Below are 25,722 nucleotides of genomic sequence, written 5' to 3' on the forward strand. Positions count from 1 at the left end.
TTTATGTTTCACTACTTCCATGCTCTTCACCTTCTTTTTTACTTCTCCCACACTTTCTCCTTCATCATCCTCAGCATCTTTTTCATCCACTTCTTCTTCACCTTCTTCTTCTTCACCTTCTTCGTATTATTCTTTTTTTTACATTCTTCATATTCTACTTCTTCATCTTCTTCATATTCTTCTTCTTCATCATATTCTTATTTGTGACAGGCATTCCTGTAGTTGTTATCTATAAAAGGTTGGACATTACACCTTTCGTTCTGCCCGTCACAAAAGATTTACAACAGGATTTGTCCGCGTTCAGTTTGGCCTGCAGCAGCAGGTCTTTTCCAGGGGCACCACGAGGAGGAACGGACTCACCCCCATACACTGCTTAGTCATCTTCTGCTTATAATTTAGATATTATCTTTTGCTCTGATTTTTAGTCTTATGCTTAATGTTCTTCCGCTTTTTGTTCTGCAGCTTCTTGTATTTCTGCTTCTTGGTTTTCTGTCTCTTGTTCTTCTGTATCTTGGTGCTTGTCTTCTCTTCTTTGTCTTCTTGGTCAACTTCTTCAGGGTCATCTTCTTGGTCTTCTTCGGGGTGGTCTTCAGGGTCGTTGTCTTCGGGGGTCCTCGTCTTCGGGGTCCTCGTCTTCTTCGGGTTGGTCTTCTGGGTCCTCGTCTTCGGGGTCCTCGTCTTCTTTTGGGTGGTCTTCAGGGTCCTAGTCTTCTTCGGGGTGGTCTTCAGGGTCCTCGTCTTCTTCGGGGTGGTCTTCAGGGTCCTCGTCTTCAGGGTCATTGTCTTCGGGGTCCTCGTCTTCTTAGGGTTGGTCTTCAGGGTCCTCGTCTTCAGGGTCCTCGTCAGGGAGATCCAGAGTGATTACCAAGAACCATTTCAAAAAGCTTGAACTTGGAAATGTAGCAGAAGGTACAAGAAAGCTGAGGAACTACCGAGGACCAGCTGACGGTACTGGAACCCGGATGGGTAGCAGAAGGTACAAGAGCCAATGGAACTACCGAGGACCAGCTGATGTTACTGGAACTCGGTTACTAAGCAGGAGGTACCTGTGCCAGAAAGCACTACCAAGGACCAGCAGACGTTGGTGGAACTTGGATACCGAGAAGGAGGCACCTAATCCAAAGGCACTGCCGAGAACCAGCTGACGGTACTGGAACCCGGATGGGTAGCAGAAGGTACCCATGTAAAAAAAAGTTCAAGGCCGCGAGCCGGCCGCAGTTACCAAAACCCACAGTCCTACAGGGGGTGCTTGTCCTATTGGCACTATGGAACCAGCCTTCATTGCCAGATCCCGCAGCCCACATAGGAGTCACCTAAACTGCAGGCACCATAGAGTCGGCTAACCCGACCGCAACACGACAGGACAACGCATTGGAGGCAAAGTGACGTTGACACTACCCGGAAACAGCTGGCGTGCTGGAACCAGGCTGGGCAGGAGGGAGTACCCGTGCCAAAGACACTGCCGAGAACCAGCTGACGGTACTGGAACCCGGATGGGTAGCAGAAGATACAAGAGCAAATGGAACTACCGAGGACCAGCTGACGGTACTGGAACCCGGATGGGTAGCAGAAGGTACAAGAGCCAATGGAACTACCGAGGACCAGCTGATGTTACTGGAACTCGGTTACTAAGCAGGAGGTACCTGTGCCAGAAAGCACTACCAAGGACCAGCAGACGTTGGTGGAACTTGGATACCGAGAAGGAGGCACCTAATCCAAAGGCACTGCCGAGAACCAGCTGACGGTACTGGAACCCGGATGGGTAGCAGAAGGTACCCATGTAAAAAAAAGTTCAAGGCCGCGAGCCGGCCGCAGTTACCAAAACCCACAGTCCTACAGGGGGTGCTTGTCCTATTGGCACTATGGAACCAGCCTTCATTGCCAGATCCCGCAGCCCACATAGGAGTCACCTAAACTGCAGGCACCATAGAGTCGGCTAACCCGACCGCAACACGACAGGACAACGCATTGGAGGCAAAGTGACGTTGACACTACCCGGAAACAGCTGGCGTGCTGGAACCAGGCTGGGCAGGAGGGAGTACCCGTGCCAAAGACACTGCCGAGAACCAGCTGACAGTACTGGAACCCGGATGGGTAGCAGAAGGTACAAGAGCCAATGGAACTGCCGAGAACCAGCTGGCGGTGCTGGAGCCCAGGGTAAATACTAAAAACAGAGGAGCCAGAGGTGTATTTGGAGGAGGTTTTAAATCCGTAGTACAGTGGATGTGGACAAAGCAGGAGAATTTGCCGGACACACAGCTGGGGATCAGCTGACGTTACTGAACCCCAATAACACTGGAGCAAGCGTTGACTGTGCAGACGGCACTTCTGAGCAGCAACTAGCGGTATTGGAGCCCAGGGTAAATACTAAAAACAGAGGAGCCAGAGGTGTAATTGGAGCAAGTTTTAAATAAGTAGCACAGTGAATATGGACAGAGCAGGAGAAATTGCCGTGAACACAGCAGGGGAACAGCTGACGTTACCGAACCCCAATAACACCGCAGCAAGTGTTGACTGTGCAGACGGCACTTCCGAGCGCCAACTGGCGGTGCTGGAGCCCAGGGATAAGAATGAAAACAGAGGAGCCAGAGGTGTAATTGGAGCAACTTTAAAATGTGTAGTACAGTGGATGTGGACAAAGCAGGAGAAATTGCCGTCCGTACAGCAGGGGAACAGCTGACGTTACCGAACCCCAATAACACGGCAGCAAGTGTTGACTGTGCAGACAGCACTTCCGAGCGCCAACTGGCGGTGCTGGAGCCCAGGGATAAGAATAAAAATAGAGAGGAGCCAGAGGTGTAATTGGAGCAAGTTTTAAATAAGTAGCACAGTGAATATGGACAGAGCAGGAGAAATTGCCGTGAACACAGCAGGGGAACAGCTGACGTTACCGAACCCCAATAACACGGCAGCAAGTGTTGACTGTGCAGACAGCACTTCCGAGCGCCAACTGGCGGTGCTGGAGCCCAGGGATAAGAATAAAAATAGAGAGGAGCCAGAGGTGTAATTGGAGCAAGTTTTAAATAAGTAGCACAGTGAATATGGACAGAGCAGGAGAAATTGCCGTGAACACAGCAGGGGAACAGCTGACGTTACCGAACCCCAATAACACCGCAGCAAGTGTTGACTGTGCAGACGGCACTTCCGAGCGCCAACTGGCGGTGTTGGAGCCCAGGGATAAGAATGAAAACAGAGGAGCCAGAGGTGTAATTGGAGCAACTTTAAAATGTGTAGTACAGTGGATGTGGACAAAGCAGGAGAAATTGCCGTCCGCACAGCAGGGGAACAGCTGACGTTACTGAACCCCAATAACACGGCAGCAAGTGTTGACTGTGCAGATGGCACTTCCGTGCGCCAACTGGCGGTGTTGGAGCTCAGGGATAATACTGAAAACAGAGGAGCCAGAGGTGTAATTGGAGCAACTTTAAAATCTGTAGTAGTGAGAATGTGGACAGAGCAGGAGAAATTGCCGTCCGCACAGCAGGGGAACAGCTGACGTTACTGAACCCCAATAACATGGTAGCAAGTGTTGACTGTGCAGACGGCACTTCTGAGCGCCAACTGGCGGTGTTGGAGCTCAGGGATAATACTGAAAACAGAGGAGCCAGAGGTGTATTTGGAGGAGGTTTTAAATCAGTAGTACAGTGGATGTGGACAGAGCAGGAGAAATTGCCGTCCGCACAGCAGGGGAACAGCTGACGTTACTGAACCCCAATAACACGGCAGCAAGTGTTGACTGTGCAGACGGCACTTCCGAGCGCCAACTGGCGGTGTTGGAGCTCAGGGATAATACTGAAAACAGAGGAGCCAGAGGTGTAATTGGAGCAACTTTAAAATCTGTAGTAGTGAGAATGTGGACAGAGCAGGAGAAATTGCCATCCGCACAGCAGGGGAACAGCTGACGTTACTGAACCCCAATAACATGGTAGCAAGTGTTGACTGTGCAGACGGCACTTCCGAGCGCCAACTGGCGGTGTTGGAGCTCAGGGATAATACTGAAAACAGAGGAGCCAGAGGTGTATTTGGAGGAGGTTTTAAATCAGTAGTACAGTGGATGTGGACAGAGCAGGAGAAATTGCCGTCCGCACAGCAGGGGAACAGCTGACGTTACTGAACCCCAATAACACGGCAGCAAGTGTTGACTGTGCAGACGGCACTTCCGAGCGCCAACTGGCGGTGTTGGAGCTCAGGGATTACAGTTCAGGTGGTAGAAACATGAACAGAACAGGAGACCTGGATACTGTTGCCAACCAATTATTTATTCTGGAAGAGGACTGGCAAATTCATGAGAGATCCAGGCCTTGTTCATTTTGAGAAAAGTAAGCCGGTCAACGTTATCGGAGGATAGTCGCATGCGACGGTCTGTTAGTACACCACCTGCGGCACTAAAGACGCGTTCCGGTAATACACTAGCAGCAGGGCAAGCTAGCACCTCCAGTGCATACTGACTAAGCTCTGGCCATGTATCCAGCTTACAGACCCAAAACTTGAAGGGAGAAGAGCCGTCTGGGAGTACACTAAGAGGGCAAGACATGTAGTCTGTCACCATCTGACGGAAACGTTGGCGCCTGCTGACTGGAGCCGTCTGTGATGGTGTAGACATTTGTGGCGGCGGGGACACAAAACTTTGCCACATTTCGGCCATACTGGTCTTGCCTTGTGCTGAGGCGCTGCTTCTGCTCCCTCTTTGTGCAGAGCTTCCTCCACTGCCTCGACGCACTGAGCTGCTTTGTAAAGCACTAGCAGCACTGCTCTCGGTTGGAATGGAGAACATGATGGAATGCACCAGTGCGTCTTGGTACTCCCGCATTTTACGCTCCCGGTTCAACGGTGATATGAGGCTTTGTAAGTTGTCCCGGTAGCGAGGATCTAGGAGGGTGGACACCCAATAATCAGCCGTGTTGAGAATGTGGGCGATGCGGCGGTCATTTCTCAGGCACTGCAGCATGAAATCAACCATGTGCTGCAGACTGCCAACTGGCCAAGAAACGCTGTCCCCTGCTTGAGGCGTGATCTCTGCCTGCTCTGCATCACCCCACCCTCTCTCTAGATACTGACTACTAGAGCATTGTGTACCTCCCTCCTCTGGACAGATGTCTTCCTCATCCATTGACTCCTCCTCATCCTCCTCACAAAGTGTCCCCTGCCTAGGCCTTTGTGAGGAACCACGTTGCGCAGACTGTAGAGAAGCAGATGGCATTTGTGACTCCTCATCCTCCACCTCTTCCAAAACCTCGTCCCTTAGTGCTTGCAGTGTTTTTTCAAGCAGGCAGATAAGGGGGATAGTCATGCTGACTAGTGCATCATCTGCACTCGCCATCCGCGTGGAATAATCGAAGACACGCAAAACGTGGCAAATGTCCTTCATAGAGGCCCACTCAGTGGTGGTGAAGTGTGAACGGCGCGCACTGCGACTTGTTTGCGCCTGCTGCAGCTGGTACTCCATTACTGCTGCCTGCTGCTCACACAACCTCTCCAACATATGTAACGTTGAATTCCACCTGGTGGGTAGGTCACATATGATGCGATGTTCCGGAAGACATAATCGGCGCTGCAGAGCTGCAATGCGTGATCTTGCATTGCTGGAACGCCGCAAGTGAGCGCACTCTATGCGGACCTTGTGAAGCAGTGCATCAAGATCCGGATAGTCCCTCAAAAAACTCTGCACGACCAAGTTGAGCACATGTGCCAGACATGGGATGTGAGTGAGGTTGCCTAGGCCCAGAGCTGCCACCAGATTTCGGCCATTGTCACACACTACCATGCCTGGCTGGAGATTCGCTGGCACAAACCACACGTCACTCTGCTGCTTGATGGCATTCCAGAGCTCCTGCGCTGTGTGGCTTCGATTCCCCAAAGAAATTAATTTTAATACGGCCTGTTGACGTTTGGCCACGGCTGTGCTCATATCGGTCATCATAACAGGTAACCGTTCACGGGTCGATGTGGAGGTAGACCGTGACGGCTCCTGCAGCGCTGATTCAGAGGAACTGGAGTATGAGGAGGAGTCAATGTGTACAGACTGGATTCCTGCAATCCTTGGAGTTGGCAGAACACGTACAGCGCCACTCTCAAGATCTGTACCCGGCTCCACAACATTTACCCAATGGGCAGTGAGGGAAAGGTATCGTCCCTGTCCATGCTTACTGGTCCACGCATCAGTGGTCAGGTGGACCTTGCTACTGACGGCGTTTTGTAGCGCATGTTTAATTTTTCCCTCCACATGATGTTGCAGGGCAGGGACGGCTTGCCTGCTGAAATAAAAGCGGCTGGGCACGTTGTATTGTGGGACTGCCAATGCCATAAAGTTACGGAATGTGTCAGTCTCCACCAGCCTGAATGATAGCATTTCAAGGGCCAGTAGTTTAGCAATGCCAGCATTCAGAGCCTGTGCTCGGGGGTGGTTTGCCGAGTATGGGCGCCTTTTCTCCCATGCCTGTGCTAACGATGGCTGTAGACTGGCCTGGGAGTGTGAGGATGACTGGGAAAGTGGTGCTGTGGGTGGAATTACACTGTGTCTCTGTACAACAGTGCCAGAGATTCTTCCATGGCGATCCTGTGAGGAAGCCGAACCAGCTGTGTGTGAGCTGGAGGAAGAGGCTACAACACGAGCTGAAGAGGTGGTAGGTGGCGCTGTAGGTTGGCCTAGGTCTTCAGTGTGTTTGTGTAACTCCACCACGTGCTTGGTCCGCACATGTTTCCACATATTTGTGGTATTGAGGTTGCTGACACTTTTCCCTCTTTTCACCTTCTGATTACACAGCTTGCATTTGACAAAGCAAATGTCATCTGCAACTGTGTCAAAAAAGGACCAGGCACTGCAAGTCTTGGGAGCGCCCGCTTTGGATTTTGGAAGAGCCATGCTCCTAATGGGTGCCGAAGTGGAGGCTACAGGCAACCAAGTCTGCCCCCTCCCTCTCCCTCCTTTTTGGGCCATTCGGGGAATCTCTTCCTCAGAGCTGCTCCCACCACCTTCCTGTCCCTCACGCCATGATGGGTCAAGGACCTCATCATCTACACCACCCTCTTCAAACAACTGCTTCTCCTGGGTAGTCTCGACAGCACAGTACGCACCAGAAAGTGGCACCTGAGTCTCATCATCAGATGCGTACTGAGGTGTGCTGCTGACCATAGGCACTGGCCCACCCGCCTCTTCAGATTCAGAGAGACAAAATGGTTGCGCATCACTGCATACTACCTCTTCTTCAAATTCTCGAATTCTGCTTGGCTGGCCCCCTCTTTCCAAGCCAAGAGATTCAGAGAACAGAAGTAGAGATGGCTCCTGTCCAGGGCTCTCTGACTGCCTGGGCAATTTGGCAGGTGGTGAAGAGACAGATGGGTGCTCTTCAGTGCTCAGGACCTGAGAGGATCTGGAACTAATTGAAGTCGATGCGTTAGCTGCCATCCATCCGACAACGGCTTCAATTTGGTCCTCGCGCAGCAGTGGGGTACGGCTAGCTCCTACAAAGCTGCGCATAAAGGACTGTTCCCTGGTAAAACTGGGGGATGCTGAGTCACTGGTGCCCGCAGCAGGCACAGAATCCCCACGTCCTCTCCCTGCAGGCACAGAATCCTCACGTCCTCTCCCTGCAGAAACTCCACGCCCACGCCCACGCCCACGCCCACGACCACATGCCTTACTCCCTGCCTTCTTCATCTTGGTAGACTGATAAAGATAGGCAGAAAAGTACTAAGGGCTTAGTGTGCTTATTCCTGAACAGCTGCTAACAGGTATAAGAAACACTAATTTTATAAAGTGTGGACTAGACTTTAATATGAGCTAATGTGGCCTACACAACTGTAAAGTGGAGTGTTTGGTGAACTTTATTTAGGTTTTTTTTTGTCACAAAAAGACACTGGATGTGCCTAAAGATGTAATAACGATAGTATCACAAACTTTTTGTAGCTATTACAATGTAGGAAGGTAACCTACAATGCAATAGATGAGGCTGCAAAAAATAGGCTAATACTAATCTGGCTGGGGCTGCAGGGCCCAAGGCTGCAGAAAGGCTCCTCTATCTACTCCTATATAGTGTGTTTGGAATCAATTTAGCTGAATACGGATGGAACCACCACACTAATAGGAGATATCAGGAAAAATTATGAATTGGCAATAAAGGACAATGTATGAGGCAGTGACACACACTGAGTGCACTACAACCAGACGGGGTTGAAGCACACACTACAGGGTGAGCTGCACTCACACACCAGACCTTGCAGACAGCGGTGAACAGTACAGATGCAGAGCACTGTGCACTAGTGCTGCAAGACGGAAAAAAATGTCTCTATCTACTCCTATATAGTGTGTTTGGAACCAATTTAGCTGAATACAGATGGAACCACCACACTAATAGGAGATATCAGGAAAAATTATGAATTGGCAAAAAAGGACAATGTATGAGGCAGTGACACACACTGAGTGCACTACAACCAGACGGGGTTGAAGCACACACTACAGGGTGAGCTGCACTCACACACCAGACCTTGCAGACAGCGGTGAACAGTACAGATGCAGAGCACTGTGCACTAGTGCTGCAAGACGGAAAAAAATGTCTCTATCTACTCCTATATAGTGTGTTTGGAACCAATTTAGCTGAATACAGATGGAACCACCACACTAATAGGAGATATCAGGAAAAATTATGAATTGGCAAAAAAGGACAATGTATGAGGCAGTGACACACACTGAGTGCACTACAACCAGACTTGGCTGAAGCACACACTACAGGGTGAGCTGCACTCACACACCAGACCTTGCAGACAGCGGTGAACAGTACAGATGCAGAGCACTGTGCACTAGCGCTGCAAGACCAAAAAAATTTCTCTATCTACTCCTATATAGTGTGTTTGGAACCAATTTAGCTGAATACGGATGGAACCACCACACTAATAGGAGATATCAGGAAAAATTATGAATTGGCAAAAAAGGACAATGTATGAGGCAGTGACACACACTGAGTGCACTACAACCAGACGGGGTTGAAGCACACACTACAGGGTGAGCTGCACTCACACACCAGACCTTGCAGACAGCGGTGAACAGTACAGATGCAGAGCACTGTGCACTAGTGCTGCAAGACGGAAAAAAATGTCTCTATCTACTCCTATATAGTGTGTTTGGAACCAATTTAGCTGAATACAGATGGAACCACCACACTAATAGGAGATATCAGGAAAAATTATGAATTGGCAAAAAAGGACAATGTATGAGGCAGTGACACACACTGAGTGCACTACAACCAGACTTGGCTGAAGCACACACTACAGGGTGAGCTGCACTCACACACACAGACCTTGCAGACAGCGGTGAACAGCACAGGGAACTGTGCACTAGCACTGCAAGGCACAGTGATTTAGAAAGTAGCTTGGGTAAAGCAGTATAGAGCAAATAGGTAGCTAAAACTGTCCCTCAGAACAACAGCGTCCTATCCCTAACTGAATTCACAGCAGAGTGAGCTCAAAATGGCGGCGGTGGCTTTTATAGTGCATCATGACATCATTTCAGCAGCCAATCACAGCCATGCCATTAGTTAAGATGCCTACATGCCTAACAGGATGTGCCCACACTTCTTAGGATCCTCATTGGCTGAATAAAATGAAAATGTCTCATTGCATTATGGGAACTTCCGATTCCGGTATACGATATTGCAAAAGTATCGGAATTAAGTATCGGAATTCCGATACCGCGAATATCGGCCGATACCCGATATTTCAGTATCGGAATGCTCAACACTACTCAGAACCCAATAATATAGCAGAATTGGGTTTGCTAGGACACTCACAAATGGCAATGTAGCAAAGTCCAGCGACACGGCAGAGCTTGTTTTGTCACGAGGCACACAAGTGGTGATGTAGCATAGCCCAACAATGTAGCAGAGATTGGTTAATCAGTAGAAGGCACACTTGTGAAGTTGTAGCAGAGCACAGTCTTGTGAAAGTCCCCAGTTTCATGGCAGAGCTGGAATAACCAGAAGGCAAAGGTGTAAAGTTCTAGGAGTGCCCAGCATCGTAGTAAAGCTGGGTACGTTTCGTGGCACACTTGTGAATTTGTTGCAGAACTGAGTTAGCCCAGATCAGTGTTCCCCAACTCCCGTCCTCAAGAGCCACAAACAGGTCATGTTTTCAGGATTTCTTTAGCATTGCACAAGTGAAGGAATTCTTGCCTGTGCAGGTGATGCAATTATCACCTGGGCAATGCTAAGGAAATCCTGAAAACATGACGGGACCTGTTGGTGGGCTCTGAGGACTGGAGTTGGAGAACACTAGCCAAAAGGAACACTTAATAAATGAAGCATAACTGACACAGGGAAGGAAGAAGTCACAGTAGTGGCATGGACAAAAACTATCTGAATATTCAGGCTGTGATTCACTGTCTGAGTTGGCCTTTACGCCTGAGCATTATATGAAATATGCACCCTACAGCCCATGCACCAAAGAGCATGGAAGGCCAGGGGAAAGAGGAGGAAGCAGCATCTGGTGTTGGATCCAAGAGAGATTAATTATACCAGGGGCTCTCTGCAGCAAAAACAGTTCCCTGTATATGGAAGGAGAGGGTGAAAAACAGATAGTCATTGGGACCTGCTAAGTAAGTGTCTTGCTTGGTAGCCTATCTAAATTGATCATTTCAATATAAAGCTTCTGGGGATATTAATTTTGCAACTTCTTTGTTTTTTTACAATAGCGCTATCATATTTTTCATATTTTTTAATCTAAAGATGGGTATTTCCCTCTAAAAGAAAAGAGGCAATGACGAGTTTATGGCACTGTACACCGATGGCTTGTCCTGAGCAGGACAATGAGCTTGAGAGCATTGGGCCGAGTCGCAATATTTGGCAATTCGCACATCGAAACAAGCATTGCGACTTATTAAAGTGGTCGCCTCAGTGGAATAAGTGTCAAATCAGAGGCGTATCTGGGGGAAGAATAGGAGGGGCATTTGTCCCCTGGCACAGCCGACAGGGGGGCACCGTTGGGTCGCCTGGTACGGTGGTCCAAGGAATCTCTCTGGCGGCTGCATTTTGCCGCCACCTGGACTGGGAGTCAGCCATTCTCTGAGCCAGCTGTCAGGCTGACTGCCGGCTCAGAGAAGGTGCAGTGCGCCGGCTCCCAGTGATCAATTGTACTCATGTCTTTCGGACGCGAGGTCATATGATCACGCTGCTGACATCACTCACAGACATCGCAAAGGCACAAACTACATTGGTGGTAATTGCTCTTGTGAAGCTGAAGACTTCAAAGATTTATTGAAATGGTGTGATGAAGATTTGAGAACACAGGTTGGGGAGTGAGGAAGGGATAGGTGCGGACACAATATGGGTAGCAGGAAAAATTTGACGAAACAGTATGAGGAGCAAGGGAGGATGGAGGGACTGTATGCGGTCACAGAATGAGAAGGATGGGTGCATTCACAGTTGGGGAGCAAAGGGGGGAATGTATGTGGGCACAGTATGAGGAGTGAGGGGGGTGCAGACACAGTATGGGGAGCAATGGAGGGCATGGGTGCAAACACAGAAAAGTCATCATGGCATCTGGACAAGATGAAGAAAAGAAAGAGAACAAGGTACCTGGGCGTAAATGTTTTTTGTTATACTGACTATGCCTCATCAGTACTGTGGTTCCTGTATGGTCTGCAGTCTGATGATGATTGATAGCAACAACTACCAGTATCTTCTTGCAATTGGTAAGGACGTATTGGAAATCGTAGGTTCATGCAATACAAATATATATTGGTCTGACCTGACATTACAATTGATGTACCATGTACTGATGGTAATTCTGGTGCTGAATTCATGTACTGATGAGGGTTTTGACGCTGTGTTTCTGTACTGATGGGGGTTATACAGATGTATTTATTTACTGCTGGTGGTTCTGATGATGAATTTCTGTACTGCTGGTAGTTCTGATGATGAATTTCTGTACTGCTGGTAGTTCTGGTGATTGATTATTTTGATGTTATTGGTTCTGATCCTGTACACATGTAACAATCCATAACTTGCAAGGTTATGTGATACATGGCTAAGTTAATAAAGTATGTGCCATGTGACAAGTTAAGGGTTACTATGCTTTTATTTATGTTAGGAGCATTACAAGGGTTGTCCAAGTTAGTGATTAGTGAATCTGAAGTCATTCTATGTGACGGCAGACTTTTGAATTCTCACAGAGCGCACTGCACACTGTCAGGAACCTCTGGTGTATGCAGTGAGGGTGGGAGATCACAAAACCGCAAGTATGCGATTTGCATACATGAGGTCATGTGCCAACTAAATGTGTGCTCAATGAAAATAAATTGAGTGAGACGGAACACGTCTACTCGGAACGTGTCCAGAAATATACAAATTGCATACTTGTGCTCACATGACTGTCAACTCTTGCCACTAGCAAGGGAGAATCCTAAAAGTGTGCAGTGCATGCGCTGTGAGAATTCAGAAGCCTGGAGTCCCATAGAGCGACTGCAGACTTTCATCTCAAACTTGGACAAGCCCATTAATTATAAAATTAAGCCCTGTAGCCAAACCTATCAGCGTGTAATATCCTCACTGTCAGGATTCAGCTCTGCTTGCTAGTTCCAGCAGTCATCACATGGCCACTTCACTCATATGCGATTTTCATATTTACGGTCACGTGACAACGAGCTTCTCTGCTTTTCACTGAACATTGACAGAATTTGGAAGAGCAGCTCGTCGGCACGTGACTAAGTGTGCACATAAGCGGATTATAATGAGGGCAATCTGGGCTACCGCCCGGGGCCTCGGGCCTCCAGGGGTCCGGGGCTCCGGGGTGTCTATGGCCAGATTGCCCTCATTATATGTGCGGCGCCACGGCACATACTGGCAGACAGTGGCGGGGGGGCCCCCGGACTGCTCCCCCAGCAGCGGCGCACGGAAGCTGCTTCTTCTCTGGCCGGGCCAGCACTGCAGCTGTTAACTTCCATGTGCTGGCCCGGCCGCGTCACTGCTAGGAGACACGGCCCTGTGCGCTGTCGTGTCTCCTACCTGTGACGTCACGCAGTGCGCGCCCGGCCTGCAGTGCTGCACCGGAAAGGAGCAGGAGGCCTGGAGCCGAGCCGGGGATGGTTAGTCTGTGTGTCTGTGTGTGTCTGTGTCTGTGTGAGAGAGTGTGTATGTGAGAGTGTGTATGTGTGAGAGTGTGAGAGTGAGTGTGTGTATGTGTGATTGAGTGTGTGTGTGTGTGCAGGCAGATATCATTGTGTGATGTCTGTTTATATGTATTTTTGTGTTTCAAATGTGTTTATGCGTGTATGTATATGTCTGTATATGTTTGTGTGTGCGTGACTGCGTGCGGCCTGCTGCTGTGTATAGATGGCGCCGTGCGGCCTCCCGCTGTGTATAGATGGCGCCGTGTGGCCTCCCGCTGTGTGTAGATAGTGACGTGCGGCCTCCCGCTGTGTATAGATGGCTACGTGCGACCTCCCGCTGTGTATAGATGGCTACGTGCGGCCTCCCGCTGTATATAGATGGCTACGTGCGGCCTCCCGCTGTGTATAGATGGCACCGTGCGACCTCCCGCTGTGTATAGATGGCTACGTGCATCCTCCTGCTGTGTATAGATGGCACCGTGCGGCCTCCTGCTGTGTATAGCTGGCTATGTGCGGCCTCCTGCTGTGTATAGCTGGCTATGTGCGGCCTCCTGCTGTGTATAGATGGCTATGTGCGGCCTCCTGCTGTGTATAGATGGCTACGTGCGGCCTCCTGCTGTGTATAGATGGCTATGTGCGGCCTCCCGCTGTGTATAGATGGCTACGTGCGGCCTCCTGCTGTGTATAGATGGCTATGTGCGGCCTCCCGCTGTGTATAGATGGCTATGTGCGGCCTCCCGCTGTGTATAGATGGCTATGTGCGGCCTCCTGCGGTGTATAGATGGCTACGTGCGGCCTCCCGCTGTGTATAGATGGCTACGTGTGCTCCATATTGAGTCATATAATTAATGTAAGGCTATGTGCCCACGATGCAGAGATGCTACGGATTTTTTTTGAGCGTTTCTGCATCTCCCTGGCAGAAAAAACGCATGCGGATTGTACATGCGTTTTTCCTGCCAAGGACAAGCGGATGTGAAGCGTTCTTCACATGCATTTCCGCATGTGAGTTGACAAGCGCTTTCCAAACGATTTTAGCATCACTTGGAAAGTGCTTGATAACTTGGTCACACTATATAAATCCATGCAACCGGCATATATAGTGTGACCGTAAAAGAATGGTAAAAAATAAATAAATAATTACCTTCTGATGGCCTGCCGACGTCAGCGGTCGCGTGACCCGTCACATGACTAAATGACGTCACGGCAGGTCCTTTTCAGACCATCGTGAGCTGCCGGCAAGCCAGGACGCATCGGATAAAGACACCGGGGGCCATCAGAAGGTAAGTATAATATTTATTTTTTATTTTATTCTTTTTTTTACAGGTTCTATGGTACCCGGGTCCGGAGGAGAGTCTCCTGTCCTCCACACCCGGGTACCATCCGCACATTGAAATGCATGGATTCTGCATGTACAGATGCAGTGATGCGGATGGAAGGCCAGGGGAAAGAGGAGGGGAAAGAGGGGAAAAATGCATAGTGGGCACTCAGCCTAAAAAAAAATATTATAATTAATATTGTGCCAAATTAATTTCACGTGAACTATCACATGATCTATCACAGGGGATCATGTGACATGTGATACATCAGGTGTGTGTGTGTGTGTGAGAGGGGGGCCCGCGCCTTCTAAACTGCCCGGGGCCCTTGCTACTCTTAATCCACCCCTGAGTGTACAAATTGCATATGAATGATTGGTAAAGCGCCAAACTGAATTCTTGCCCCGGGTGTTGGAAAACCTAGAAACACCTCGGGTCATAGACTCTTAATCTTAATGATCAATGTAGAAAGGAGGGCCATGAAGATCAGTGGCCATAATATGTAGTCTGATGAAACGTGCCATGATTTTCAATATTTATATTGGCGGCATATGGTGGCTTCTTTCTTAGTACACTGTATTATAGTCGTGCACTTCCCTTATACTGTATGTCCTCCTCATAGCTACTATACATGCACACCAATAATTTGTTCCAATAAAATTGAACATTTTTTAATAAATTTTAACAATGTTGAGAGTCTTCATAGCCAACACTTCTCCAAACTTATGTGATAGACGTATGTGGCGCCCCTGAGGGTTCGACCGCCACAGGAATGCTGCACTTCTCTAATGGAGTGTAGTGTTCCTCCTCTGAGGTAAGGCCAGTGTGATAGTCGTGACCCAGCCCTTGCATCCAACACCACATTTCTCCACCAGAGGGAGCTAGTATGCACTAGGTGCTGCTCCCCTGGTTACAGGGAGACTGGGGAACACAAAGTGGTAGGAACCAGTTAGTGGGTGTGGGTGGAGGTCGTACAAGTTAGTTACACTTCAAATCTAGTACTTAATTAAAAGCCATCTTTGATCTTGGTCTTTCGGGTGCTTTGTGCTGCCAAATTACTGTGTGTTAATGTGGCCTCCCACCCTGGGCGTGGATCTTGTGTGGACCTGCAGGGGAGGGAGATGCGGCCCTCGTACCCTGGCCTTGGGACGAGAGGCAGGTTGTAGACCAGGAATGTCTCAACCCGGCTAATGACCTGGATCAAGAAGGCCCGGAGCTTGAGGCTGTGTGCCCACGTAGCATTTTTCAAGCATATATGCTGCGGAATTTCCGCAGCGTAAACGCTTGAAAAACGCATGTATATCCGCACCCCATGGTCCCCAATGGGATTCCGCAAGTTCTATGCACATGCTGCGGATTTTTCCGCAGCGTTTATGCCGCGTTCAAAAATCCGCAGCATGTCATTTAATTTTGCGTTTCCGCAAGCGGAATTGCCTTTGTCCAATGCATAAAAAACGCAAGGCAATTCCGCATGTGAAAAACGCGTGATAAACGCGCGAAAAATGCGCGATAAACGCGTGCGGGATTCCGCATGCGTTTTTCCGGGAGAGGACTTGCATTTATGCAGCAGAAATTTTCTGCTTCATAAATGCAATGTGGGCACATAGCCTGAGAGTGTGGCTCCACAGCAAATGGATCCCAGGCAGGATGCAGACGGAGCGGTGTACGCCACCTGTCCTCGCCAACCTGATATATTCAGAGGGACTCCGGCTGCAAAAGGGGTACCGGCCCCCGACACCCGACCTTGCTACTCTACGTCCTGGTCGGGAAAGCCCGGTAGGCCCAGAGGATCCCACCGGGTATCGGACAGAGCGGAGCTGCCACCCGTACCCTTGTTCTGAGAGGAGATCAGAGGGAGACCCGGCCTAGTTCACCCCTATGGCCTCCTGACTCTTATTTCTGCGGGAACCCGCACTCCTCTACTACTACCCCCATCCTCCTGTCTACCTGCCCTGAGGCCTTGCTCCGCCTGTGGGGAGTAGTAAGAACTCTGGCCGCCATAAAACCATGCCTCAGCGGACTGCAGCGGCGCTGGTGACCCTTCACCAGGCACCACAGGTGGCGTAGTCGTTAATAAAGCCACTCAACCCGGACAAGCCCGCACCATCTCTTTTAACTGTGACGGCCCTGAGCACGGGTCGGGCCCGGGCCACGGCTGCATCCCACCTCTCCATCACGGGGCCCGACACCGAGCTCCCCAAGACCCAGGGTATAGCACGGGCTTGCAACGGACTGAGGCGTCACACGTACATAGTGTCAAGAGCATATAATACATTTGTAAATCTTCATTTGTACATTTTATACTGTCATTTAATGCATTTTGTTTATGAAGTATCTCCCAATAATGTCAAGGCAAAGAGAAATTAAAAATAAATTAATACAATATTTTAATAAATAAAACAAAAATGAAATGTTTACATACAAGTGTACCTGTACTTCTATGTAGCTCTTAAAAATGGTTCTGCTCTCACACAAATTATATGTAAGAAAAATCAGAAGCTTCATGTACAATCAAAAGCTACAGATAAGAAGATGAGTGAAGTCCCTGCTCTCAAAAGCTTACACTCTACGAGGAGATAGAGAGAACATAAGAGGTAGAAGTGTTTCCTTTCTTTGATGTTGCAGCCATCTTTTGCATGAATATTGAGAAGACACATATACTATTGGATAGAAGTATTGGGACAACTACATATTTCTCTTCCAGGATCTTTTCCGACCTCCCGTCCTACATCCATAGACATTAATATGGAGTCACCCCTCTGCATATATAAAGGCTCCTGCTCTTCTGGGAAGGATTTCTACAAGATTTTGGAGGCGTCTGTGGGAATTTTTGCCCCTTTATCCAGTAGAGCATTTGATTGCTGGTACAATACACTGAAATACTTTTGTATTGCAGTGTCGTATCCCATCTGTGTACTAATTCAGAACCGCTCTCTAACTACTTGCATCCAGCACTGTAGGGTCCAGCCCCCTTATTTTTTTGCTATGTTGTCCTTAATGTAGAGAGAAAGGGGTATATGGGCAACTTTAGAGGTACAATTACAATGCAATTTTTGAAACATTGATGATATATTAGGATGGTTACATCATTTTCGAAGAACATGACTGGAAATCCGGCCAACAGTCAGGAGGTTAATTCCTCAGGAGACATCCAGTGCTTTTTGTATCAGGTCGCTTATCCAGTTTTTTCTTACCCTAAAATGAAAAATGAACATAAATTTATACTTTTGACATATTTATTGTGGGTACATATAATTTTAGAAAGGGATTGTCAAAATAATACGACCTTTCAAGGCACATGTGTTATTCCATGGAAACTATCCTAGGAGGAAGACCTAAGAAATCTTGCGCTCAAAATGTCTATTTTTGGCATTTTTACTGTCATTTTTTTGTAAAATGCTTAGGTCGTTTACCCTCAAAACAAATAGGGAAGAGTCTCCAGTAAATGTAGAAAATTCATTTGCATTTACTGTATTCGTGGAAAAAGCATTACTTTATGGCATATAAAAATACTGATTCAAAACAAGTGCTACAAAGAGACAGGAGAGCAGGAAGTCCTTGTGTCTGTGTGTGCTGTGTTCGGAAGACATCATAGTAGCTAATCTCCACCCACCAGCCCAGAGACAACTGAAAATCATAGAGAGAATGTAGAGGGGAAAACTAGTGAAAAATGTAAAATATAAGTCATATAATGGCCAAAAAATGTTGTAATTCTCATGTACACACATGACAATTTATCCTAAAAAGTAATATTTAATGAAAAGTACACTTTAAGCTTATCCATAAATTGGTGATTTTTCCTTAGAAAAATCAACTAATTAATGGGGTTGTCTGGCTTTAGGCTACAAGTCTACAGTCATTCTATGTGACTGAAGACTTGTGAATCCTTACATCGTGCACACTGCACACTGAGGATTCTCCGGTGCCAGCGGCAGGAGTGGGCAGTCATGTGATTGCAAGTATGTGATTTGCATACTTCCGGCTACATTCCAACTAGACATTGTCTGTCGTCACTTAATTCACTTGCAATGAGCGAGGCCATTCCCATTTAGTTGGTAGGCAAAAAACCTACTTGCGGTCACATGCCTGCCGCACAGTGTGCAGTGTGCTCGATGTGAGGATTCACAAGTCTGCAGTCAAATAGAGTGACTGCAGACTTGTAACCTAAGGTAGGAAAACTCCTTTAAGTAATTTCTCCTTCTCACTACTAGGTGGGTCTATCATTTGCATCTTGAAATGGAGGTACTCTAGTTCGAGATAAGAGACAGTATAAAGGTGGGGTCCAGACTTCATTATGGCCACAGTGACCCTCGACCGGGAGGATGTTGTTATTTCCTACTTCGAATATTACTGTATTTTACTTTACATTTGCACCTGTGTTTCTGACGCCATATCAATCCCTGGTTCTATTGCTGAACTTGTGCTACATAGAGACAGGAGAGCAGTAATTCCTCATTTCTGAGTGTGCTGTGTATGGGAGACATCTTGTAATACCTTATGTTGTTGTTATACATTTTTTGGATGAGTTATGCTTTTAAATGGACATTTCTGTACAAAAAAATTGCCATATTATCACTTTGTTCTCAATGTGCTAACTGATCTAGGGTATGATATGTGACACTGTGTGATAGTGTAATGGGAGAATGGACAGCTCTTTATCTGAAGAGGCAATGACTGTGATAAAAAAGCATGATGGAGTAAGAGTGAGCGGAGGTAGCGTGTTGTTCCGCAGAGGAAGTGCATGGTATAGGGTAAATAGTGTGACCCCAATAAGTATTCTGTTACCTGGTTGTTCTCTTTGGTAGAAGATGGACAGCGTTGTAGAGATATGAGCAAGATAATCTAGAGCCACAGCTAAAACCCCAGAACAATAATTTTATCTAGCGAACAGTGGTTCCAACTAGGGTCGAGAGATGAGTGGTGCAGATGGGTGACTAATCGATGGGGACCTAATAAAGAGACTAGACTAGAACTGAGGCAGAAATCTGAATAGGGCCACAGTGACCAAATGAGGTTGGGTGGAGACTAGTGATGAGCGAGCATGCTTGTTACTCGAGATTTACGAGCCTACTCGGGTGTTTTCCGAGTATCTTCAGCGTGCTCGGGTGTTATGTTTCAGTCACTTCGTACTCATGATTTGCGACTGTTTGACAGCTTTAATACATATGAGGAATGCCTGTTTCTTAGACATTTATCACAACAAACATAACACCCGAGCACACTGAAGATACTCGGCGAGCACCCAAGCATGCTCGCCAAAATGGTTAACAGAACATACTCGCTCATCACTAGTGGAGGCCCATTGGGAATGTTAGGGAGCATGAAGAGAAGATTGCCTGCGTAGACTGTAAACCAATGACGTGAGTGAAGTAAACCTCATTCGGTATGATGAGTTTGGTGACTGTGACAGAAGGAGAGGACAGGCGGTGGCACAAGTCAGGGTAGTGCAAATTACTTGGAAAAGATTTGGATTTATCTCTAAATGCAAGGTTGACTATTCCATTGCAACATTATAAATATTACACCTCCATATTGGAAGAAGCTGTGAATGGTAAAATACTTACTTTACTTCTTTTCCACATACATATGAACACAATTATGACCAAACTTAAAATCAGAAGGATAATAATGATGTAAATACTAAGGAACTTCCAATCTGAATCTTTATTTCCTGTGAAATGAATGGTAGAAAAGTGTGAGGTCATATAAGAACCGGACAGTCCCTCACATGACTTAGCTGACTTACTGGATTTTATACCAAGTTTAGGTATTGCTAATTTTTTCTCCTGAGTCCTGACATTCTGACTAGACATGAGTAAACCTTTTGCATTCAAATTCACCTGTTTCTCAAAAATATTTAAACAATTAAAGGGGTTGTCCACTACTTATTATTCCCTCCCCAATGTATCCCCCCGGGGCCAATAAGTGTTTATTAATTACCTTCTGTTGCAGTTACTGCGTGTGAGCGGCGCTATCGCTGGCCACTCACAGGCATCACGTGACCCCCGGCTGCAGCCGGCTCTGACATCCGCTGATGTCACATCATGATTCCGGATGCAGCAGGGGGTCTCCTCTTCTGCATTCCACCGGTGGATGCTGGGTTGTGGGCAGGGTTACCCCGCACGTCTCACCTGGCATCCACCGTGCGCTTTCCCTCTCCTCATTCATAATAAATCATATTTGCTATTTTTTGCAATTCGAGCAAAAAGCAGAATTGCCGCCATTTTGCTTGTTTTTTTTTCAGAGTTTGGAAAGGGTCAAAACATAAACATTACACTCACCTAACACCTCCCCCTTACTAGTGCTGCAGTCTTCTACTAATTTACTTCCTCCGTCCGACTGCAGTTTTCTTTTCCTTCTTCACTCTTCAGAAGCTCTAGCACTGATTATGGCACATGGGACATCACGATGTTGTGGTGAGCTGCTCGTCATGATGTCACGTGTGGTCCAGTGGTAGCTGGAGGCATCAGAGAGTGAAGAAGACCGAAGACAGAAACCAAGGCAGGAGGTGGAGGGTGGAAGTGATACAGAGGAGAACCGGCCAGAGAGAACATCTGTGCGAGTTCAGATGAGGGGAGGAAGAGAATAATAATTTTATTTTCATACTTCTCCATTTATTCCGCTCTACGGTCTAGTAGAGAATAACAATTAGCTTTTTTCGGAAATTTTATTGACATTGAAAAAAATCTACGTGAATCAAATTTCCCAACCAAATTTGACCGAATCTAACAAATCAAATTTCATTTCATTTTTTCATCTCTGAAACCTAATAAGAAACTGAAGCCCAAAAGTTGCCAAACCCTGTAAAGTGTTGTTTCATCTATGACCCAACGCATGTATGGGAGGCAACTAGAGGGATCCCATCAGAGATATATGATTTTTAAGAGACTGACTTAAAATTTTATCAATTATTCTAATACTTACGAGTGCCATTTATATCTATTGATAGATATTTCTCCGAGTTAAGGGCAGGGTGGCGGACCACACAGATGACATGGATCTTACTGTATGTGGTGCTAGAGATGTTCAGAGTAAAGTTACTTATAATCGTCTCGGTTCCATTCTGATTAACGATATAGTAAATTTCTGGAGCTATATTCAGGTTTTCTGGGAGCATCCATGTGATATTGGGAGCTGGATTCCCAGTGGCGGAGCAGGTGACAATGTACAGTATGTCTAGGATGTCAGGGTGACCAATCTCATGTACTTCCAGGTTAGGTTCCAATATTTGTTCCCCTGGACATAAAAAAATAGAAATTAAAATGTTTCCCAAGTTTAAATTTATAATCTAATGAATGTCCTTAGATTAGTTCAACGTTGGTCAAAATTTCAGAAGGAATCGGGCTACAATCTAATGTGCAGGAGGCCTTCACAACTTTCCTCCAACAGATGATGTTGGGGAAAGAAGGCTCAATCTTATTGAATTACAACTTTCATCTGCTCATAAATCTTGTTAGAATATGGTCTAGGAGAAGAGAGATAGAGGTTACAGATCAGAGAGTGACCTGGACAGTGGTAAACAAAGGTTGTAGAAGCCAAACAATTGAAACATATCAATAAAATCCAATTCCAAGTTTTATTTTTAGCCAAAAATACATGGACTTACGTATTAAAAAAAATGTCCCCAAAGGAATCCTTTAAGTCGAATACCCTTAAATTCTATAGAGTGCTTCTAGTAATTCCAGCTCTTATCCCTAGATGACTCTTACCGTAGACTTTGAGGCAGATGGTTCCAGTGGAAGCTCCCAATGGAAACAGATTGAAGATACATTTAAAACATCCCTCATCCATCAGGGTCACAGGGTTGATCGTTATTGCTGAGATATTGAGAGTTTTGTGCGTATAATGTTTTGCCCTACTCATGTAGTAACCAAGAAGTTTATGACCATAAGCTTTACTGGCGGTAGCCACGGGCCCGGTAAAATTGCCAGATTCTTTATACCATGTGATTTGTATGACATTTGGTTCATTGGTCATCAGTTGGCACTCAAGAGTTACGTTGCCGCCAAGTTTCGCAGTTTCCTTTGCAGTGTTTTTAACCTGTATGGACCCTTTTAAAACAAAAGTCAGACAGTGTAAAAAATAGTAATTGGTAATGTAAAGTAAGGATGTGTGCAAACCCATGTAATATCCTTGAGCGTTGCCCTCTCTGCTTTTACTATTTTTTGAGAAAGGAGTGGACATTCCTTAGGATTCATTAGCCATAAAAGCCATAAAAGGTCTTTGAGGCCAATGATTTGGTCCATAAGAATGTGCAGTTCTCCATGGTCCTCAAGAGTCAATGATCTCCAGAATACGGTCACTTTTAAGTTAAAACCTAAAAACTCCCTATTCCAATAGGGATAATTGTGTTTTTTTGGTTGTACTGTACCTTAGTACATAATAAATTGAACAGTTCATTACAACTGATACAATTCTGGCTACTTACAGTCACCACTAGAGGGAGCTTAGGACCCTTCTGCTGCATGCTGTGTTTTTTTTTCAAGCTTTATATGTAAGTCAATATGTAGTCAGTCCCTGACCTCCTCCTAGTGGTGACAGCTCCAAAAGCCATATCCATGCCAAGGATTTAGAAATCTGCATAAAAAAAAATGGAACTCTCGCCACCATATGGATATACTGTACTGTGTAAAAGTTTTCAGCAGGAAAAACTTAGTATGCTATAAAAATAGAAGTGTTAGCAGTTCATTTTTATCTATTAACAAAATGAAAATGAACGAACAACACTGAAATCTAAATCACATCAATATTTGGTGTAAACGCTTTTTGCCTTCAAGACAGGATCAATTATTCTTGGTACACTTGCACAAATTCATGGATTTTGTAGGATTTTGTCAGGTTTAAGAGATAGCAAGTGTTCGAAAAAGGTGATAATCATTTTATATGTAAGTTGACACATAGTTATTATCTAAAACAGAAACAGCTATGTAAGAGGCTTAAACTTGGGTGAGGAACAGCCAAAATCTACAAAGGTAAGGTTGTGGAAGAAAATTTCATGTCATAGGTCATATGCCATGGCAAGACTAAGCACAGCAACAAAACAAAAGGTTATTATACTGCATCAGCCAGGTGTCAATCAGGCAAAGATTTCAAAGCAAACTGGGGTTTCAAGATGTGCTCTTCAAGCTCTTTGGAAGAAGCAACAAGAAAGAGGCAACATTGAGGACCATAGATGCAGTGTTTGGAATGAGAAACTTAGTGACAGCAGACGGAAGACACATCATGCTTACTCCCATATCCGGCAGGAACATCAGCTCAGAACTGGCAACAGCCAGTGGGATCCAGCTTCAATCATCTACTGTTTAGTGAATTGTGGTCAAAAGCGGTCGTCATGGAATATTGTCATCAAGCCATAAGTTCAACATGGAAACAAGGCCAAGTGACTCAATTATACATGAAAAACATAGGACTTATGGGGTAGAAAAATGTCAGCAGGTGATATGGACCCCATAAAGCACTGATCTCACATCATTCAGTCTGTCTGGGATCACATGAACAGACAGAAGGATCTGCACAAGCCTCATACACAGAAGATGTGTGGTCAGTTTTCCTAGATGTTTGGAACAACCTCCTGCTCCTTCGAAAACTGTACATAAGAACCTAGAAGTAAAGGGCGATCACACCAAATATTGGTTTGATTTCTATTTTATTCATTCACTTTTCATTCTGTTAATTAATAAAAATAAATTATAATTTCTATTTTTTAAAGTATTCTTACATTGCAGCATTTTTTTCCATGCTTGCCTAAAACTTTTGCACAACAATGTATAAACAAAGAAATTAGTACAGAATTTTGTACCTTTTTTTCCAGTATGGTGTTATGGTGACCTAATGTCAGTGCAACCTTTTAACACAAAGTCCTAATATTAGCCGTAGATATTCATTGGAACTCTAAGGGTAAGTCCCCACGATCAGGAAGAGCAGCGTTTTGGAATCAGCTCACCTGCGCAGCGTCCAAACGCAGCATTCTACATTTGAATTTCTTTTTAACGTTGCGTAAACTCACCGTCGGCGTGGCTTTACGAGTCTCAGTATGCCAATTATCTGCAGCGGAGATGATAGTCTCCATTGCGTAGTTTCACCCATAGCCGTTTATTAGATTAGTTAAATCCGCATGTTTCACTGAACACATGGGGATTAGAACGCAGCGAAAATACGCTGCATCCAAAACTCTGCTATTTCCTGATCGTGGGCACATAGCCTAAGAACTGGACATTTGAGAAAAAAACTGTTCCATTAGAAAATGATCTAACATGGCTGATGAAAGAGGAAATAGATGACATTCCAGTGCTCAATAAATAAAGTCTATTTAGGAATAAGAATGTCCGTTTTATGCTATCGGTAGATATAAATGTGCCGCTGACAACAATCCAAACATCATAACAAAAATCATCATCTCTGTGTCTCTGGCAAGTCTGGCCAAATCTGCCATCATCTTTTTGGGACATTTCTTCTGGGTACTAATGATTATCATTATAAGTAGTGTCTAACACAGGGTTCCCCATACTGCTGAAAGCTAGAAGCCCCCCCATATAGGTGACAACCACAAGAACTAATTCAATGACAGATACCAAATCCCCTAAGACAGGGATAAACACAAGACCTTATAACTAAGTAACACACAGACCCCCCATAATAGTTACAAGTAGAAAACCCTCATAATAGTAACACTTACCTAGTACAGAGCTAAAAAGAAACACAAGTTTGCTCAGAGGCATCATGCTGAGTTAGTGAAGCCACCTGGAAAAACCTCAGACTATGTGATACAAGGAAGTTCCTCTTTCTGAAAATAAGCAAAACTAATGTGGATTTTTTTTAACCTCTTACTGACATGTGACATACTGACTGCTCCCTGACTTTTATGCACACTCAAAAGTCAAGCCCGCATTTTTCCGGGCAAATGATGGCTGTGTTATTCAGCAATCATCTGCCTCTGATAGCTGCGGGTGAAGTACAGCTCCAACCGTGGCTGCTAACCTGTTAAATTTCACATCGGGGCACGTCATTCCAAGGACGTCTATAAAACGATCGCAGGACGCCAATAGGTTGTCTTGTCTGCTGAAGTCATATGTGCCTGTCATGATGGTACTCCTGTGATGAATGAAAAATGAATGTTGCCACTGAAAATTACAAATCGTTTCGAGAAAAACAAGCCCTCGTTTGGCTATGTCGACAGAAAAATAAAAAAGTTATGGCTATTAGAAGGAGACAGAAAAAAACGAAAATGCAAAATTGAAAAAAATTGTCTTGTAACATCTGTGTGACAGGAAAGCGTGGCTAATCAGGGATGTTCATGAGCGGAGCCGATTTTTT

The 25,722-nt window shown here is 46.0% G+C and overlaps 1 protein-coding gene and 1 long non-coding RNA gene across 2 annotated transcripts in view; one reads left to right on the forward strand and one right to left on the reverse strand.

The window, feature by feature from the left end:
• LOC141239379 (uncharacterized) overlaps positions 1–25,722 on the forward strand; it is a 225,403-nt gene that overhangs the window by 144,827 nt on the left and 54,854 nt on the right. The gene's annotated exons all lie outside the window — the stretch shown is intronic.
• Positions 16,773–25,200, reverse strand: LOC141253092 (OX-2 membrane glycoprotein-like). Its single transcript, XM_073670851.1, has 5 exons — positions 25,085–25,200; positions 22,119–22,460; positions 21,334–21,645; positions 19,974–20,080; positions 16,773–17,604 (listed from the first exon to the last, which is right to left on the reverse strand). The coding sequence occupies exons 1-5, from the start codon at positions 25,128–25,130 to the stop codon at positions 17,542–17,544; spliced, it is 870 nt and encodes a 289-aa protein (XP_073526952.1). The 5' UTR covers positions 25,131–25,200; the 3' UTR covers positions 16,773–17,541.

This window comes from Phyllobates terribilis, unplaced genomic scaffold (genome assembly GCF_046119375.1).
Source record: "Phyllobates terribilis strain yellow unplaced genomic scaffold, ASM4611937v1 Scaffold_2__4_contigs__length_985480577, whole genome shotgun sequence".
In the NCBI taxonomy this organism is placed as follows: Eukaryota; Metazoa; Chordata; class Amphibia; order Anura; family Dendrobatidae; genus Phyllobates; species Phyllobates terribilis.